Genomic DNA, 19182 nt, shown 5'->3' on the forward strand with positions numbered 1-19182 from the left:
CCGGATCAAAGCGAACATCTACAATATTTATAGATTACAGGATACAGGGGCGGAGGAGGGAACGGGGGAGAAAAACAACTGCAACTGACAGAAACTTAAAAATGTTGACATCTGAGCATAGACGGGTTTTTCAAGCTGTCCGCATGAAATGTTTTCAAGAGTCTGTGTTTGAAGTGTTCTACTCGAAAGTCTTATTTGGAAGAAAATAAAAGGGCTTTACTGGAGGTCCAGTCTCTTTAAAACACAAAGAGGTACAGGCTGTGAGAGTCATAATATTGTCAACAAAGCACTAAAGTTACCAGGATCTTTTCAAAAGTGGAATAAGTGGTTCATTGGTTTGATTTTTGAACAAGGTCATGATGTTCTTCTTCTTCTTAAGAAAAATTGGGACTTTATTCGCATCTCTGTGAAGTTCTTTCTCTAGCCACAATGATCAAGGGTGTATTCTCATTATTATTGTCACAGGGTGGCACATATTATCACAAGACGTGGTCTGTTTGACTTGGACAACAGCAGCGGCTGCAGGTGAAACCTTGAAAGGTCATAGAAGGAAGTGGCGACATGTTTTCAAAAAGCTGAATTAATTAATGTTGGGTGATTACTTTCCAAAAAAGTGTCCAATTTCACTGTTGGACATATTTCTCTGTGTTTGCTATTTTAAACCAAAGTTCACTGTCATTACGTTGGATGTTCAAAACCTCTAATCTCAACACAAACCATGATATTCTTTGTGTTTACAGTACTGCCTTTGGCAAGACATACTGTTAAAGTGATACTTAGACTGCCCTCAAAATGAATTGATTCTTGAAAGACATTTTTTCCTTCCACTGTAAATGTGTTTTCTGACATTTAGGAGGACTCCTTTGTTCAAATTGGCCCATTTGGAGGGAAACATGCTTAAATCATGTTTTGTTTCTTGTGACATGTCTAAAGTTCAGCGACAATTCTCTTGACAGATGGATGGAAACAGAGCATGGAGTAGAGTATATACTCAAGGGATGACATTAAAAAGCAATGTGTATGTGTGAAGGTAAGGGAGAGCATTAGGGAAGGAAAGAGATGAGAGAGAGAGAGTAAATACGAGTGAGAGACAAAGAGAATAAATGCAAGGCAGAGACAGACTTCAACAAAGACATACAGACAGAGGGACGGACAGGGTGTGATACTGTCTTGCTGTGTTTTGACTCTGAACCTTCATTAGTTCATTATTTTATTATTTCAGCTAAATCTGTCATGTTTTACATATCTGTTGTTGTTTTACAGACAGGCTTTTTGATTAATAATTCACCTGTATCATTCTTGCTGTATCTGCCTTTCATTCTTTATCTTTCTGACTTTACATATCACTGTTACTGTTTGTTATTGTGATGGTGTGTACGTTCACACCCTGTGGGGCAGCATTTGCATTTGCAAAATGTGGCAAAAATACAACTTATATCAATGTTATTATTTAGGTATTTATCCTCTCAGCTCAATATTTCAACAATATTTATAGAATATTTTATAAACCAAAACAAAAAGGAGGGAAAGGAATACTTTTAATACCATGGACAATGTATACTAAACATATTACCAGAGCAGACATTGCTATAAGATGATTCACAGCCAATAAGTATGTGCAGACAAACTGTGAATATGGAAGAAAGAGCATGATAAAACAGAAAAGAGAAATCAGCAGAGGCAGACTGATAAAGTGAGAAAAAGAGGAGAGGAAAACACAGCAGAATCCAACAGAGAGTGACACACACAGGTACTGGAGAGAAATAGACGCAGGAGTGAAAGTGAGCAGTGCCAGGGTGTGACCAGCAGCAGGATGACACTCAGGAGTTTTCCTGCAGCAGCTGAGGAACCCGGCGAGGGAATAGCCCCGCTTCTATCGGAGAAAACTGCTCTGCTAATTGCATTCGATTCCCTTTTCATACTGTGCTGCAGATGACAGACGGAAGCCTTATCCATCTTGAAGTCCTTCGCTGTGTCTCCCTTGCACCGGGGGGGTTAGTTTGCCGTCACTTTTATCCTGATAAGTTTGCGTCCTTGGTGGTGCACTGGGCGTAAAAGACTTGAGAGTGCAAAGGTTGTATTGTGGCAAACACTGTGTGAAAATATCTCTCTTACACAATTGCTAAAAACAACATGACAACTACTCACACCTATTCCTCTTGACTTAAGCTTCATGGGACTGACTGCCAAGTGTGCTCAGCAGCTCCCTGTTGTGACAAATCTGGGTTTGTATGGCATCCCCAATAATAAGAACTAATAACAGATGATTCAGGGGCTGTCAGGAAGCTTTTAAGTGAGGCTCAATGGTAAAGAAGTTGACGGCAAATGGAACATGTGCCGCATTTTTTAACCACCTAGTTAGATACACCAGCAGCAGGTTTTAGTATGAAGGTAAGAGAGAATACCAAACACTTAAAAAAAAAAAAAGGTATGGCTTTAACAAGGTTTTCAATTTTATGACTGACTTCGATCCAACTTTCTCTTGAACAGCAGACAGGACATTTATAATACTACACAGAGAATAATTTAGTGAAGAACCTTATAGGCTTCTACAAAAGAAAACCCGCTATTATGAGAATGATTCTAGAGGCTCAGTCAAAACTATCTGTAATGGTCTCGGTAAAAAAAAAAAAAAAAAAAGAATAACATAGCAGAGAGGAGTAACATCATGAAGAACACACTGCGCCAAACATCTAAGGTGGGCGTCAAACCTACTGTTTACCAAGGAAGACAAAATCAATGCCGTACCCACTGCGCCAAGAACTGCATCTCACTTTGGGCAGCAGCAGCAGGTCTAACAGGGTTCAGTAAACCTGTGGACGGTGTGAAGCCGTAAAACTTTTAACTGACAGGATTCTGGGGATTTATTTCTCTCTCTCAGCTCAGCGACATGCCTGCATGACAGTCTGTCCTTAAAATAAAAAAAAATTAAAAAAAACATGCACTTGTCATGTTGGATTTGTATTCTTGGTACGTGAGGAGAGCACCCACCAAATGTTTGCTTTCCATTTAACAACAACTGCTTTCCGTTTATGTCCATGCCACATTCTCTATCTAGGACAATAATGTTAGCCCACTAGTAAACAACAACAACAACAGAGACAGCATGTCAACATGAGAAGTCCAACACCTTAGATCCTGTATGACATCTCTATCCTTGTGCTGGGGAGCCACTTTGCCACAAACATTATAACTTGCTTCTCCTAATAAATTCCCAGTTAAGTGTGGGTTAATTAAAAAAAATAATCAGTTTTTCTTTCAACTTTTCTCCGCTACAAAGTCCTGACGTGTTTGTGGAGATAAGCAGTGGATCATGAGAGGATGGTATCAGTGTTCCCCTCCTTCATGTAATGTGATTTTTGTATGATAATAAATGGAAAGCAAATTAACTCAACAGTGCAAAGTGACGACTGGATGAGGAGAGCAGGCAGGGTCCATCACATCACACTGATAGGAAACAGAAGCTTATTTATCACATAATCTGAACCAACTGCTCAGACTGGACCGGTGGAGTTATGTAATCAGGATACAGAGAAAAAAAAAGGTAACTAATCCATTACAGTTACAGAAAAACAGACAAGAAGATTACAGTTATATTTAGTACAAAATAGGGATTATATAGCAGTTTCAGTCAATTTTCTTTCCAAATGTTAAATTTGTTTGTTGTCTTATAGAAAAACACGTGCATCAATACTTCTTATTGACATTTCTTCTCTCGTTATCACGTTACTTTACAGACTATATTTTATGTTTTTTTTTTTTTTTTTTTACCAGGTAAATTAGTAATTATTATATTATATTATTATTATTTTAAAGCAACCCTGCCTGTATCTCCACTGGAGGTCACACATTTACTGTATCAGTACAACAACAACACCGACAACCGGGGCACGTTTCAGCCTCATACGGCGGTCAGCCAGCGCAGGACTCACAAACTTTATGGTCGATGAACTGCCCTCACTGATGCCCCAGAAACACTTTCATTTTTTTCCTCAGCATGTTAAGACTACCATGCAAAATAACCACAACAACAACAAAAACAAACCCCATAAAAATGAGCTAGTTCTAGTTAACCACAACTAACGTCTCATCCAAACTTTAGTCGAAACTCTTAACACCATTTATGGGAAGTTAAACTGGCGTCGACGTGTTGTTCTTTAAATGTTTTGAGCTCTGACAGCTCTTAATATTGCTTCCACGACAATTTATAATCAATAATATTATAAAGAGGGGGGCGTAGAAGCTGAGATAATACGCTTTAAAACAAGTTGAGGGGGGGGAGGGAGGAACACAACCAACCGCATCCACAAGTTTTGACCAGCGCTTTTGAAGGCGGATGAATATCTTCATGTAATCGTCGAGACTTAACGTTAGCTTCACAAACATCTAAACAGCGACATTTTAACTAGTTACTCTAATTAATAATACACGTTTGTTTTTCATATATATATATATTTTTTTTTGTGTGTGTATTTTGAGCATTTTTTTGTGCAGGTGGTTCAACGCGCATGTCCGATAATGGGTGTCCGGCTGTTTTAAAAGGACTAACCTTGTCGGTCCGTTACTTTCTCCGTGTGATTCGTCGGCCTCTCCCGCCGACCCGTTCTCGTCGTCCTCCACGGTAACGTCTGCGAGTATGACCGGGGCGACTACGTTCCCCAAGCCCCGCTCCATGACTCTGTCACCATCTCCCTCCGAGGTCGACCCTGAACCCCGGGTGGCGGACTGCGGCTCCCTCCCGACGGCGGAGCCCTGAGTTTGTCCCGAAGTCCCGAATCCGAGCAGCGCTTTCAGCAACAGCAGGAGCACCAGGGAAATGCTCACGTTTCCAAAGTGAAGCCCCCTTTCCATTTGTAAGACTGGCACATTAGTGAAGTATGAGATTTACATGCCACTGGCCTTGTAAATCTTAACATAAAAAAACTTAAAGTGCAAAACAATTAAAACTGTATCTACAAAGAAAACTCCGTTGTGTGTTGAAAAACGCCCTTTCAAATCTGTTCTTTAAGTAAACACAAACAGCCACTGGGACACCATGTTATTCCCTTTATACTTCACTCAAGACATGCCTTGGTAACGATAAGTCCCGCCTTGTTTCTACACTAGGATTGGACGGTAAAATCGCAACGTTCGTTAAAACGTCATGTCCCCGCTTCTCATTGGACCGTTTCCTGTCAATCACGCACACTCGCATACTAAGCAGAGTGCGATTGGATCTGACGTCTGTCACTCAAGGGGGCGGGATCAGAACGCTCCAGCCCCCCCAAACAGTGCCCCTGATTGGCTAACCCGCTGTCTGTCGGAGCGACGCAGGCGCACTGGCGGGTTGACACACAACGGGAGCAAAAAGGTGACGCAAAAAAGTCCCCGATGGCGTTTGCCAAATGCGGATACGTGATTGGTGGGATGTGTCGTCGTTCGACCAATGAGAGAGACGACGCCGTTAAGCAGCAACGCTATTGGTCGACTTCTGCCCTCGCGGACTGAATGCAAGCATTCGATTGGATATCCCAGCTGTCACTCAAGAGCAGTTGTCAAGACAGCCCGATATGAAAGCTTCAACGTGGCTCCGCTGATGAGAGGTACAGTTCCTGTTCCTGATCACGAGTTATGTCTTCCCACTTTGAGATAAACAAACACTATGACATAATATCTGTGAAAATAAAAAACTCTCCTTTATTTACACTTGTTCTGAGATTGTTAGGGACTTTAGTTTTTAATTAGGACTCTTATAAAACTGATACACATGAATGAAAAGTGTTCAAATCCCTCACTTGTTTTCATGAATTTATATTAATCACATGACAATTGTTGTCAACTTATCACATTAGAATTTGTGGCAGTTGCATCTGTTTTATTATTATTATTTTGGGTGCTATATAAGGTCATCGTTAACCCAGTTTGCTGTGCAGTGACTGCAGCACAATCAACCTGCTTGTGTTTCTAGCGCCCCCAAGTGGCCACACAGGAGAACTGCACCGCCAAGGTTTTCTGGAAAGTACTTTAATGAATCTTCTGTACTTGGAAAATGTGTGTGTGTGGTTGTTTCTTTTCTAGTTTTGGAAAGTGTTCGTGTATCACATCATGAAGTTATTAACAGAAGGAGAAGAAAAGTTCCCCACCAGAAATAACACAAGGGAGGCGTGCTGTTATCATTTTGGTCCTGTATTGTTTGACAGAGAAAATAGTACCTTCACAGCAAAATCATTATCACAGTCAACTGGTAAGGAAAGCAATAAAAGAACTGCTGGTGCAAAAATACCCAACATGGTGTACAACTTGTATTGGACCCAAACTGGGATACATATACGCCGTTCACTTTCACGTTGTCCACACGCCACTGCGACCACGGAGTCTGCCCGTACCTAAGAACAGTGGCTTGTGGACTAACGTGTCAGCAGACTGCATAAATCTCCCAGTACTGATGTTCTCCTGAGCCTGTCGGAGCCGTACATATAAAAACAAACCAGAGTGTAAGGCATCGTGAGCCGAAAGCAGAGTGACATTAAAGACATTAATCATACAATCACACAAATGATGGTTGTTCTGGACAGTGAGGGAACTTGTCCTCAGTGTGAAGAAAGACAACCTAACAATTTGAAATCTGAGAAGGAACAATGAGTGTTTTGGACAAAAAAAAAAGTATTTTTAGACAATTCAAGAAGAGTAGTGTGCTGTAGAGTTGAGAAACATTATCTCCCTGATATCTGCTGCACACTGAGCATAAGATCTTACAGAGCGCCTTTGAAGTTGCACGTTTGTGATTCAGCTTTTGTCTTTAACTACTGCATTTCTCAGATTTTTATATACTAAAATGTCTTTAATGGTGCAGTTTGTTGCAGTGTTGCTCCAACAATATGATCAGCTACATAACCAATTCATTCTGCTACATCTTAATAAGAAAAGGTGTTTCTATTGCTTTGGCGTACCAAGGCACATCAAATCAGATTTGAGCTACATCAGTTCACCATTAACTGTGACAATTTTAAAGAGGCAACTGTCCGTCACTATTACCTCAGGACGTCCTCCACGTCTCTCTATAACCATTGGGATTTAAGTTTATGCCACAAGACTCTCTGTGAGCAGATGGCTCGTGTGAGGAATGAGACATTGTCATGCAAGTTACAGGCACAAACACGGTGGAAGGAGGTACATGCATGAAAGAACACACATTCAGTGGTTTGTTTGTTGGACAACAGTGAGAGGCTGCGGACTTTAACCCCCCCCCCGAAACTGCTGTTGAAACAGAGGAACCACAAACATTTCCACTGTCTTCACTCAGAGCAGGAAATCAGATGATGCAAGAAAAATACAACAGTCCAAGAGAATTACACGAGAACTTCCACTTCATGAGTTTGTACCCCACTGAACAGTGAAATAAACAAATGTAAAACTACATCAGAAATATTCAAGACAGCTCTGCGAACTGTGGCTTTAAAAAAAAGGAATCACATGTGACAGAAAGGAGTCATTTCCAGTTTAAGATCCTGAAATTGTATACCTGTAACCTGTGCAGTTGTTCTAAACCATTCAACAAAAAGAGTCATTCCTAGTAAGGAGGATGTAGATTTGATGGCACAGTGCAGCTGAACAGTTGAGATGATTTATCACTGTGTTGACACGAACCGATACAAAGAGAGCAGCTGAAGGACACGCAAGGTGACAACGGAGCAGAAAACGAGGAGCTTCAGTTACACCGAGGCGCACAAAGAAAGGTGAAGCTGCCGCTGCCTCACAGTGACGCTTTCACCTTGTCCTTATATTCGATGCTTCTCAAACCTTGAGCTGGCAGAGCTAACACTACCCGCTGGTACATTCTGCACGCTTCCTGTCTACAGTCCTCTGTTTTTGTCCCTAGTTGTATTTTTCAAAGCAGGTGTCGACACGTCTGAGTAAATGCCGGCAGAATTACCACATTATATTTATTACAGCCCACCTCTGCACTGTATACCACACAGACGCACACTGTATCATCAGTGTCACGTGTCTTCTTACTACAATAACCAAATAATGGAAGCTTCATACCAGCACCACAGGGTTTCCCTAAATCGTCAACGATCTCATTAATTTTCTGCCTTTTTCTGTTTAAATTAGCATATTAATTAGAGAAATTAATTTCCTGAAGAAAAAAAAACACTTCATGTTGTAGTATACAGTTCGTATCACTCCCCCTTCTGTGATTTAATTAAACAAAAAGACTTGAAGGCATATCACTTTTCTGATGTCTTGACTGGTGGACGTTTTGCAGCAGGCTAGCAGACGACAATAGTTTGACGTATGATTATGAGCTTTCTAAATGTAACTTTAATGGCGTCATTTCTCTTAATGGGGCTTAAAATTAAATCTCAAGGCACACCTTAGTTTCATTCTGTAGCACTGCAGTGATTCAGGACACTGGTTGAGAACCACAGCACTGCAGACAATCAGTCAAAGTCACTAATTACAGGAAGAGAAACATTCCCAGTGAGACCAGGCAGCCAAACTCAACAATAACAGCCTGAACAAAAAAAAAAAAAACTGTATATCAGATGCAACTGATTTTGCTCATCAGGCACTTTAAAACTCGCAGAATCAGAAGCACCGCCTGCAGGATGAGAAAAACCAAGAGATCCTGAGTTGGATCTGGTTTTGAGATGTGTGAAAACTTCCCTGCTACAGTTCTGTCCAAACACAGTCTGAGACCGGGTGTAAATCATCAACACGGCACTTGCGGGAGAGGGTGAGGTCATTCGGAGAGGAGGCGAGAGACGGCGATCGTGGCGTAACTCCCTAGTTGACTGGAGGATCCCGAACCTGCACGCTTCCATCCTCCATCCCGAAGTAGGCTCGTTCGGCCATGCCGACGAAAAGCCCCGTCTCCACCACACCTGAGGACGACACGGAGAGAGACACTGAGCTAGTGTTTGTCTGTGGTGAATGATCAGCAGGATCCACCGTCACCAAACCCAGACTGCACAGAAACAGAACCGCGTCCGCCAGCTCCTCACCTGGAATCATCTTGATTGCGGTGTTGACTTCTTTCCAGTTCTGAGCTTGCTCAAACTTCCAGTCCAGAATGAAGTTGCTGTTGTCGGTGACCACAGGACCCTGAGAGACAGACGGACACAACCTCAGGCACTGAACAAAAACTTCAGAGTTCCTATCCATTGTACTCTAACACCCAGAGGGCCGCGAGCAAAGTGTTTATAACACCAAGTATGAGACGAACCACAGTATTACTGCAGTTACTGCAGCGTGGTCATCATCTGTGTCGAACACTCTGACTCCGGACAGGAATAGAAAAGTTGATTTAGAAACAATAGTTTTATATTAAATTATCTAAACTTTGTCGACAGCTTTTCCAGTAAAAAAAAAAAAAAAGCAACCTGTACGTGGCCTGACTTCTGTAATCAGTATGAATTAAGTGATCATGTGTGACTATGAGGCAAGCGTTAATTAAATAACTATCTGTTGTCATAAAGGCTTCCTGGATAAACAGACTGCCGCTTGTCCACTCATTAATATATAAACTGCTCCCAGGCTCACCAGTCAAACATTAAGATCCAGAGTAACAAACAAGTTCTACCCTACAGACTGTTAATGAGACGGATGTGTGTGTGTGTGTATGTGAGAGAGAGAGAGAGAGAGAGAGAGAGAGAGAGAGAGAGAGAGAGAGAGAGAGAGAGAGAGAGAGAGAGAGAGAGAGAGAGAGAGAGAGAGAGAGAGAGAGAGAGAGAGAAGGTGTTATTCGTCTGGTTTCAGAGTAAACTTTGCTCCGTTTCACTGTTGCCACAAGCTTTTATCTTAAATGGTGCCCTGTGGAGTTTCCCTGTGTGTGTGTGTGTGTGTGTGTGTGTGTGTGTCTCTTTGAGGTCGAACAAATGTGCTGATTTCCTTCCACAGAAAACATTTGCAAAGATTATGTTGTTGTTTTTTTACATCCGTGTCTACTAGCTCGCAGTCTTCTTTTTCCACACCATTGCTGGCACATTGCAGCATGTCTTACCACCACCTGTGGATCTGTGAGTTATGTCACCAGCGTGTGTGTGTGTGTGTGTGTGTACTAGACAAACCAAACTGGGACCTACTCACGAATAAACAGCTCCATGGCGCTACAAGAGGTCAAATAGTGCACACACGAGTCCAGAAAAATGTAATTACACATGGTGCCTACTTTGATTCCATTATTGCCACATAAAGATGTAAAAGTGTAATATATTGTAAGTTAAGATTCTGTATAAAAAGCACTCAGGGCAATAAAAAAAACACACAATGTAATGCTGATTAAATGTTTTAATAAACTAAGTGGTTTCTAAGTGGTTTAGCTCCTCTGATGCTTTCTGGGAAGAGTTTTAATTTCACCATGAAAGACACACATCATTCTCATCCTGGACCTCGGGACCACTACGAGCCCCTGGGAAGAGAAAGTGAGGATCTGCGTGAAAACTAAAACTACAAATAGACCCACGGGCAACACATGGGAAAAGCTACACTGCTGCTGTAACAGACAGAGAGCCGATACGAAGACGAGTGTTGGATGCAGAAGGAAGAGTCGAGCCAATCCTCCACTTACGGCTTTACTGACAGCCATCCGTAAGTTGGCCTCCCCTCCGAAGCGCCTGGCGATCGTCCTGGAGACGGGAACGTACGCCATGGGGATCACCTCAATGGGAACTCCCTTCTTCCACTGCTGGCCCAGAGCCTTGGAGTCTTTCCTGGGAGGAGAGAACAGAGTGTAAGAACCAAATCTGGACACACACACACACACACACACACACACACACACACACACACACACACACACACACACAGAGTAGGTGATGTGGTTTCAAGCTGTGTGAAAGCACGATAACGACATTCAACAAGTCCTCTAAAGTCCAATTTCCTGCAGCGCCAAGTGACCCTGAGGCACACTGTATACAGTCAGTCAACAAGCTTATCATGCAAACACTGTTACTCCTTTTGTTTCAAACTTTCAATGACCGCTGTAGTTAATGCTACCAACCCTTCACCACACAAACACAAAATTCAAGGATTCGCTCTTTCATTGCTCTGCTAATGCAATCTAATACAAAGACGCAATTAAAGTCCAGTTTACCACCTGCGAGGCAGAAAAGGGCCTCTGATCCAGCTAGATTTTAAAGCAGCGACAAGAAACTTTCATTTTGTGGTGATTCTGGCGGCCCCTGTGGTCAAAAGCGGTAACTCGCTTCATCTGATTAAAGGGAATCCGACCCGGTGGCGGACATTAAGAATTACTATAAAGAAATGTAGAGGCATTAGTATTAAACTGAGGAACGCCTTGTACGTTTAACAAATCTTCAATGAGGAAACCACAGAAACATTTCCCCCCTTTGAGGGTTGGCAAAAGTGTTATAACACTCTCTCTAGGAATTACACTCCAGGTTAAAAAAAAATAAAAAATACCAACCTGTAGTCGGCAATGACAACAAAATGCTTCGCACAGCCGGCTACGATCTTCTCCTGAGTCAGGCAGCCGCTGTGAGACAAACAGAAGACGAGAGTGAGACAGACATCAGAGGACACGCTGTTTGAGCTCTGCTGTCTGTATCGAACTGTACTCACCCTCCACCTTTTATCAGCGTGAGAGCTGCGTCCACCTCGTCTGCTCCGTCAATCGCCACATCCAGCTGTGTGTGAGGACAAACAACGTATTTCCACAAGCAGCAAACAAAAGCAACAAGCAACAACAAATGAACTGATTCACTCTGTGCATTCAGACCATCAGCTCCGTTCACGTTTGTGCTGCAGCGGCACGGGCACGATGTTCACAGCGCTCCAATTCAAGATGACAGCGCTCGAGTGCCAACATATTGCGGCCCTTACTCATTTCCAAGCCTTTCAGATTAATTTGTAAAGAGCTCGTCATACCTCTGGGTGCCTGTCCAGATCCGACAGCGTGAGGCCGTGCTGCAGAATCAGCTGACGGGCCTGTGGGAGGACGAGCCGAGAGACGGGAGGAACGGCGAGGAGCGCGAAAAACAGAAGGAGAAGAGAGACACAAAGCAGACGACAAACATTTCATTCATACGTTTACACAAAAAAGGGACAGAGTGTGGTAATGAGTTGCATTCAAAGCCACAATGTTGCAGCACATGCTTGTTGCCAAATACTGTGCACACAGCATTGAGCTATTGGGAGGAAAACAGTTAGAAGTCATGTAACTGAAAATGTCTCCAACCCACCTGGAAGGAGGTGGGCACGCACACAATGTTGAGTTTCTCCTGACGCACTCTCTCAGCTGCAACATACGACATACACAAAGTTCAAAAACATTAGGTTCCAAATAAAGGTCGACCGATATGGGCGTTCACCGGCTGATATATGATGCCGATATTCCACAGGAAATTCAGGCATATGTTTACAGCCGGATGCACGAAAGTTAAAGTACACAGCTCGAAATGAACTTGTCCTCCACCTTCCCAAAACTCACAAGAGCACCAGCATAAAACACCAAAACAGACGCAGCGCGCTTTGTTCCATTCACTGCAAACAAGTTATTCTCTAAAAGACACCTCGGCGGTCTCACGAATCACATCTAAAGTCCAAATTAAAATGGTTTCACTCACCTAATCTGTCTACAGCATACACGATGGTCGACCCGCTGCCCACTCCAACCACCTGGTTGTTCTGTTGGAGACACACAGAAGAATTCAAACCCTGTTACATTTCACACCTCACAGCAGATGCATGGACGTTGGTGGACACATTAGGATGAAGAGTAGTTAGTGTATTATATTATATAGTTGTGTGGCACATAAATACATGCATACACAATAAAGATAAACAACACTTTCATATATAATGCAGACTCAGAAGGGCAGCATGTGTTGCAGGTGTGGTACAGATGTTCAAATAAGCTGTCTGCAGCAGGTAAATGAACCCCTGCTGCATCCCATGTGCACTACAGAGTCAGTAAAGGACAAACTGTCCCTTACTCCTTCATTATGCAATGAATTACAGTTTGTAACAGAGTTTGAAATCCTGCAGAACCTGTGAGCTCATCTGTTTCTGTCCCTCCTTCAGCTACATGCACCGTCCCGCTAGCAGCTAACACAACGTTATATTTAGTCCTTTAATGCAGCACAAAGTTAGCCCCACTATCCCGGGACAAGCACGCATAACACTGAGCTAATTCCCTCCCCAAACCGTGCAAGTTAGATAACAGCACCACGTTAGCAAGCCAGGCTAAACGACCACCTCTTGTGTTTTGTGTTGAGCTAACGTCGCTAGCGTGTGGCTAACAAAAGAGGACACACTGAACATTATCTGTAAAACAACAAAGAGAGACGACAGAGACACGAACAGCTACCTGGACGTGGTTGTCCACAGCGGCGTACGCGGCCAGCTTCTTCGCCTCCTCTGCCATGGTCGCGGCGGACTGACCGAACCCACACACGTGTCCCCGGTTACCGAGAGCCGCCCGCCCGCTGGGTGCTGGAGAGAGAGAGCCAGCGGCGAGGTTTCTGAGGGAGAGCCACCCCTGGAGTCTCATGACCCGGCCCACAAGAGAGAGAGAGAGACAGGCAGGCAGAGAGACAGGCAGACAGACAGACAGGCAGGCAGAGAGAGAGACAGGGTTCCTCTCCGCGCCAGGACGTGAGGAGCGGTGGCTCAGCTCTACTTTTAAACCGGTTTTATTCGGCTCATCACCTGTTTCTGCTCACATAACTTTAAAGATCTGTGGTCATCTGCGCATGTGCAGTGCGGTACTGCCGCCACAGAGTGCAAGAGCTCACCTGGTGTAACTTACAATCTTTTTTTTTTTTTTTGTCTAATATTTCTCTATTATTGTGTCATTAAAAAAGTGTGACACATGTTCACACAGGTGGAGGATTTAGTCTGAGCCTCAGTGTGGCTGATGGTCTGCTGTTTGTCCTGAGGGGGGCGCCAGAGGAACAGCTATGTGCTCACTTACAATCTGAATAGTTGATCCTCCTGGGAGCATGAATGCTGTCAGCAATCCGGTGACAGTGTGACATATTTCTTGTGTGCAAGGTTATAGCCTGGGGAAGGTGCAAGTTTTATTATTATTTAACATACTGCAGGGGGGGGCTCACTTTAATACTGATGCAGCTATATGACCTACATAAACAAACACAGACCATGAGGGGGCTTCAGTCAATCTGCCTAAGAGATTTTGACTTAACAAAGAGTGTATTTGTCATTTCAGCTTTGGGAGAGACAGGAGCTGAGAGCTGCGTCAGTTATTGAGAGTTATATGCAGAAGACATTGTTTATTCTAGGTATTGATTTCTGGGCTCAGTTTCAGCACGGATACCAAACTGTAGGCTACTTTTTAATAGTTTACTTTAAAGAATATAAACATGTTTGTCTACAAAGGAGAAGAAAAGGCCAAACATTACATTTAGTTTTAAATCGGGAACTCATCGACCATCTTGTAAACAAACTGTCCAAGTATGTTGGCTCGTTCTATAGCGTCAGACATTTCCTTCCCTCTGTCTGCCCTTCTCACGTTGTACAAAACTCTCTTTGAACCACACCTTCACTACTGTAATGTGATATGGTGCAACACCTTCACCAGCCATCTTTAAAAACTTGTATCCTTTGCAAAAGAAAGTCATACAGGCTCTGTCCTGGTCAGAGACAAATTCCCCCGTGACTGTGTATACCATTATCTGTACCACTACCCTTTCATGAACCATGGGCCCCCACCTATAAGCTTTCCTAGCTTCCTTGGGGGACCCATTCCCTCTACCCAATTGATTTTGTACCCCAACTGTATTATTGTATTATTATTGTAATGTTTGAAGTGGTACTGTGAATAAACTCAAACTATGTGATCAGAGATTAAATAGGATTACAAATCTGACCTGACATAAATTCTAGTTGAGAGTATGTGACAGATTTTGGTACTGCTGCCACATTTTGGGTGGTACCAAACCAGGTTTTGTGGTTTGATGATCGCCCACTTACTTGGAATAAAATATGTAATTATGTAACCATTTAGCACTTAACATCTTTCCCTTTTGTGATACTTTAAGTGAACAAAGTGTTGGGACATTTTGAACTGCTGGTTGGCACCAGAGAAATGGTCGATTACCGATAACAGTAAAAATAATCCGTATACAGTTATTTAGATATTTTTGCTGTGATCCAATAAACACAAAAACACACAAATATTTACATCACTACTACGTTTTATTTGGCAAACAGCTTGAGATAGTCTCTCTTTTTCAGTGTACAGTATATATATACTATAATAAACCAACACATTCTGTTTGATAACCATTTTTTTCTCGTTTTTACATATTACAGCTTACAAATATAGCTGATCTTTTTGACAAAATTACAGATTCTGTTTGACACCTAAATTATTATGCTATATAAAAACCCACACATCTTACATTCATGATTAGAAAAAGTAGGCTATATGAAATCAGGAAAAGAAAAGAAAAACAAAACAGCACAGTACGCAATTTCAAACAAATCCAATTAGGAGAAGGGGGGTGGGTCAAGGTTTCACAAACAGAGTAGTATGTCTCTCACTCTGAAGCCAATGTTAAGTCATCTGAGAGAAATTTGCTGCTATTCCAAAATCATCAGTACAGAGAAGATATCAAGGAACAACAACAATACTGTCACGTAAGAAGAAGAATGGTCAAACCTCTGTACTCAGTCCAAAGTTAGAAACTAATACCTTGCCATGGATTATAATGGATAGTTGATAGAAACTAAACTTTGCATTGCAAACTGTACATATTACTTCATACAATCTATCTCTTCTCTCACTAGTGCTGTCTTAAGCCTTAGTCCAAGGATTATGTAAATGCTTCCAAGCTTCCCTTTCGTGCCTTCGCTATCTCGGCATGAGACATCTGCTTAAATTGGACATCTTTCTCACATCTGTAAGACAAAGTTGAACAGAACTGCATGAGGGAGCTGCCATTTGGATATTGGGAAAGCAACTAAACCGTAATAAAATCCGGCACTGTGAATGCCTCGTTGACAGGCAAACTTTTTTTTTTTTCTCCTTGATGTGTGCAATAATTGAATCGGCACAGAGCAGGTTTTTTTTTGTACCATGAGGATGGACTGAAAAGTTGCTGCCTTAAAAATACAGCTGGCCTGTCTTTGCTTCACTGATGGGTCCGCCTTTGCCGGGGAACCCAAATCTCACCAGTGAAGTTTTTATACACAGTATTGCTGAATATTGAGCATTGCATTCGGTTTATTGAGAAGTTACTGTTTGAGTTGCTACTTTTTTCTTCTTCTTGTGTGTAGGATACATGTCCATTGGCATCACATTGTATCAAAAACCAGGTTGAGTCATGCTTTACGCAAACCATTGCCTAGAAATGTTCTTTTTTTTTCCTTTTTGTACTGTAGATAACAAGATAATTTTTCCAGACGTCTGGATTATTACATGACAACGTTTGCAAGCATTGATCTAATCATAACATCTAAATAGAAAACAAGACCAGATTATTCTAAAACTCATCTCTGAACACTTGTTCACAAAAATAAAAATAAAAAAGGGATGCATTTTATTGAATCCAAAGCCCACAAATGTTTTTTTTTTGTTATTTTTTTTAAATATCTTATTTTTCACCCTTACCTGACTTTCATCTTTACTAACAATGCACCAGAACTGTGTTGGACTTTGACATGGAGCTGGAAGGGACTTCAATATGTAAACACTGTGGCAACAGCCAGATGTAAGACAACACACTCAAAATACAAGAATCAGTAACTGTGGAATGTAAAGGAGCAAACAGAGAATTACAGATCATCATCCAGTTCGGGGTAAACACACAAAATTATCAATTTGTACTTTAAAGATAAACTGTCATCGTGATAAATAAATATTCTATTTGAATTTAACCTAAAATAATTTTTGTATAATGCCATAATATATTCTAATATATTTATAATTTGATAAAGATTTCACTATATGTTTTGGTTTGTGCTGTCGTTCTAAATAATTACATATAATATACTATATACCTGTGGAATGTATTTTTTTTTATCCGGCTGAGTACTTAAATTCCACCTTAAAAATGAGGCTTTCTAAAGAGCTGGCAGGAAGCTAGATGAGGGACAGATTAGTAATGTGCCCATGACACACACACACACGCACGCACAGACGCACGCACGCACGCACAGACGCACGCTCCCTTTTTTTTCTCCTTAATGAACACTGACGTTTATTGGAATGACTTAGAAACTAAAAGTGTACGGGTACGTGTGTCCTTCATAGAAAAAGGGGGAATCACAGCTAAAAGGTGCAGGAATGTAAAGGTTTTTAAACACTGCACAATGACAGAAATACAAAAGGTAAAGATTTACTTTGCAGTGACCTAAATGCAGTGTTCTTATCAGTTAATTCACCAATGGAAAAGTATTTAAGGACTTATCAACACAGTGTAAGTATGTCAAATTTACCAGGATGACAGTGTAAAAACACAATGTGAGTGCAAAGTGTCAAAAAAAGATATTGTTCATACTTACATTGTGCCATTACACCTTTCTAAGTACTCTACAATGTACACTGGCAGCATTTTTTGGCTAAAATACACGAATACACTGCAGTAAGGATATTGTAAAATGTCACCATAAAATGTAAAGGTGTGAGAGGAGAACATGGAGGTATATGGCACTGAATGATCTGACAGGGTCAAACGGAGGTGAAACAGGGAGTTCTGGGCGGTCCAGTTATATATCGGTAGAACTTTTCCCCAGAGAGATGCTGTCTGTCCATGTTTCGAAAACATTTCCTGCGGCTCTCATCTCTCCTCCTCACACGACAACCCACATTTCCAGTGCTTCACCTGTAAGAATGTTCTTATCGGATACAAAAATCAAAACAGTCTGTATTTCCTCCTTCCTTTTTTGCTTCCATTACAGTTTTGCATTGAAAAATACGTTTATTTTTTTTTATTCCTCATTTCTTTTTTTAAATTCTAGACGTCTTTTTCTTTCTTTCTTTTTTGTGGATCCAGAACTTGTCTCCATCTGTAGCTACATGTGTTGGGCATCCATTATGTCCAAGTATTTGGCCTCAATGATATGAGGAAGCACGTTGTTCCTAAACACAGAGCAGACAGAATGTATGTCAGTTGTTGCTTGTTAGGCCAGCAGTGAGAAAGAAAACATGTGAAAAAAAAATAAAAAATCTCCACACCATCAAAATGTCAGATCTTATCAACCAAGATTTATCACTTCCTTCTCAGTAGCACCAGCGAACAAGAGAGCAAATCAGCAATACAGTGGCGGCTGATGTACAAGTATGTGTGTGTGCATAATGGCACTTAAGATCTGGGTGGGGGAAATGTTGCATATGCTGTATTATTAATGGAAAAATGAAAATGATAGTTCACACTCAAAAAGGTAAAATCGTCAAGTTAAAGGAGATTTCTTTTTAATGCAGTAAAATTACAATTGCAGCTGTTGGTATGTGGGAAATCAGTTCTTGAATTATGGCCAAAAATGTGTTTGTCAAGGTCATTTTGAGGTCACAAAGACCTTTGAGTCAAAAGTGTCACCAATTCATTGTCTTAACAAACTCAGTTCTTAAGTTATGAACAAAAGCATCTGTGAGTTCACAGTGACCTTGACCTTTGACCACCAAAATCAGTTCATCCTTGAGTCCAAGTGGACATCTGCGCCAAAGTTAAGGAACAGAAGGACATAACGCGTCCAGCCACTGCTCTCTAAACTAAACTACCTGAGCACCACACAGCAGACAAGAGTCCAAAACATGGAAGTGAAAGGGAGAGTGAATACTGGGCTTACATTCACCAGGTCACTTTAAATGAATGCTGATATTGCTCAGTGTCCGCTGGGTTTGTAGATAGCGAGCACGTTAATCATAACAACTTTATACATTGATAATATGTCAATGTTGTGTTCAGTTTGTTGCACTGCACCAAAGTGACCTGAAAAAAATGAATTAATGCTCGTTTAAATGATAAGTAAGAGTGCAGTGTTAGCTTTGGTTTAGATTTTGTAGTTAGAAATGAAGTTCCTCGCTCACCAAACTTGTGACACTGTGAAATCGCGTCATTGAACTAGCAATTCTGAACTGCCAATTGGTGATGTCAATTTAATTGAGGTTTTTAGTCAGCCTTGTATGCTGCTAGATATGGTCTTTAATGTGCTGTCTAATGAAGGGAGTGGCCAGCAGTACTGCGACTGAATGAAAGTAATGGAGCTCTTAAT

At 41.6% G+C, this 19182-nt stretch overlaps 3 protein-coding genes across 6 annotated transcripts in view; all 3 read right to left on the reverse strand.

The window, feature by feature from the left end:
• The window catches only part of eif2ak3 (eukaryotic translation initiation factor 2-alpha kinase 3), a 32063-nt gene extending 26993 nt beyond the window's left edge, over positions 1 to 5070 (reverse strand). The window contains exon 1 of the mRNA XM_051381626.1: positions 4550 to 5070. Within this exon, the coding sequence (XP_051237586.1) occupies positions 4550 to 4851 (302 nt within the window). The 5' untranslated portion in view covers positions 4852 to 5070. The remainder of the gene's footprint in view (positions 1 to 4549) is intronic.
• A 1079-nt stretch (positions 5071 to 6149) lies between these two features.
• On the reverse strand, positions 6150 to 13613 carry rpia (ribose 5-phosphate isomerase A (ribose 5-phosphate epimerase)). The gene is made up of 9 exons (XM_051381878.1): positions 13313 to 13613; positions 12570 to 12630; positions 12186 to 12241; positions 11872 to 11931; positions 11566 to 11630; positions 11411 to 11479; positions 10553 to 10694; positions 8988 to 9087; positions 6150 to 8867 (listed from the first exon to the last, which is right to left on the reverse strand). Exons 1-9 carry the CDS (start codon positions 13493 to 13495, stop codon positions 8770 to 8772), a joined length of 834 nt encoding a protein of 277 aa, XP_051237838.1. The 5' UTR covers positions 13496 to 13613; the 3' UTR covers positions 6150 to 8769.
• Positions 13614 to 15143: 1530 nt separating this feature from the next.
• Positions 15144 to 19182, reverse strand: part of slc4a11 (solute carrier family 4 member 11) — a 104014-nt gene continuing 99975 nt past the window's right edge. For all 4 annotated transcript variants that reach the window (XM_051381640.1, XM_051381660.1, XM_051381669.1 and 1 more), the window contains one exon: positions 15144 to 18049. In XM_051381640.1, the coding sequence (XP_051237600.1) occupies positions 17983 to 18049 (67 nt within the window). In that variant the 3' untranslated portion in view covers positions 15144 to 17982. The remainder of the gene's footprint in view (positions 18050 to 19182) is intronic.

Source organism: Dicentrarchus labrax, unplaced genomic scaffold, assembly GCF_905237075.1.
Source record: "Dicentrarchus labrax unplaced genomic scaffold, dlabrax2021, whole genome shotgun sequence".
NCBI lineage: Eukaryota > Metazoa > Chordata > Actinopteri > Moronidae > Dicentrarchus > Dicentrarchus labrax.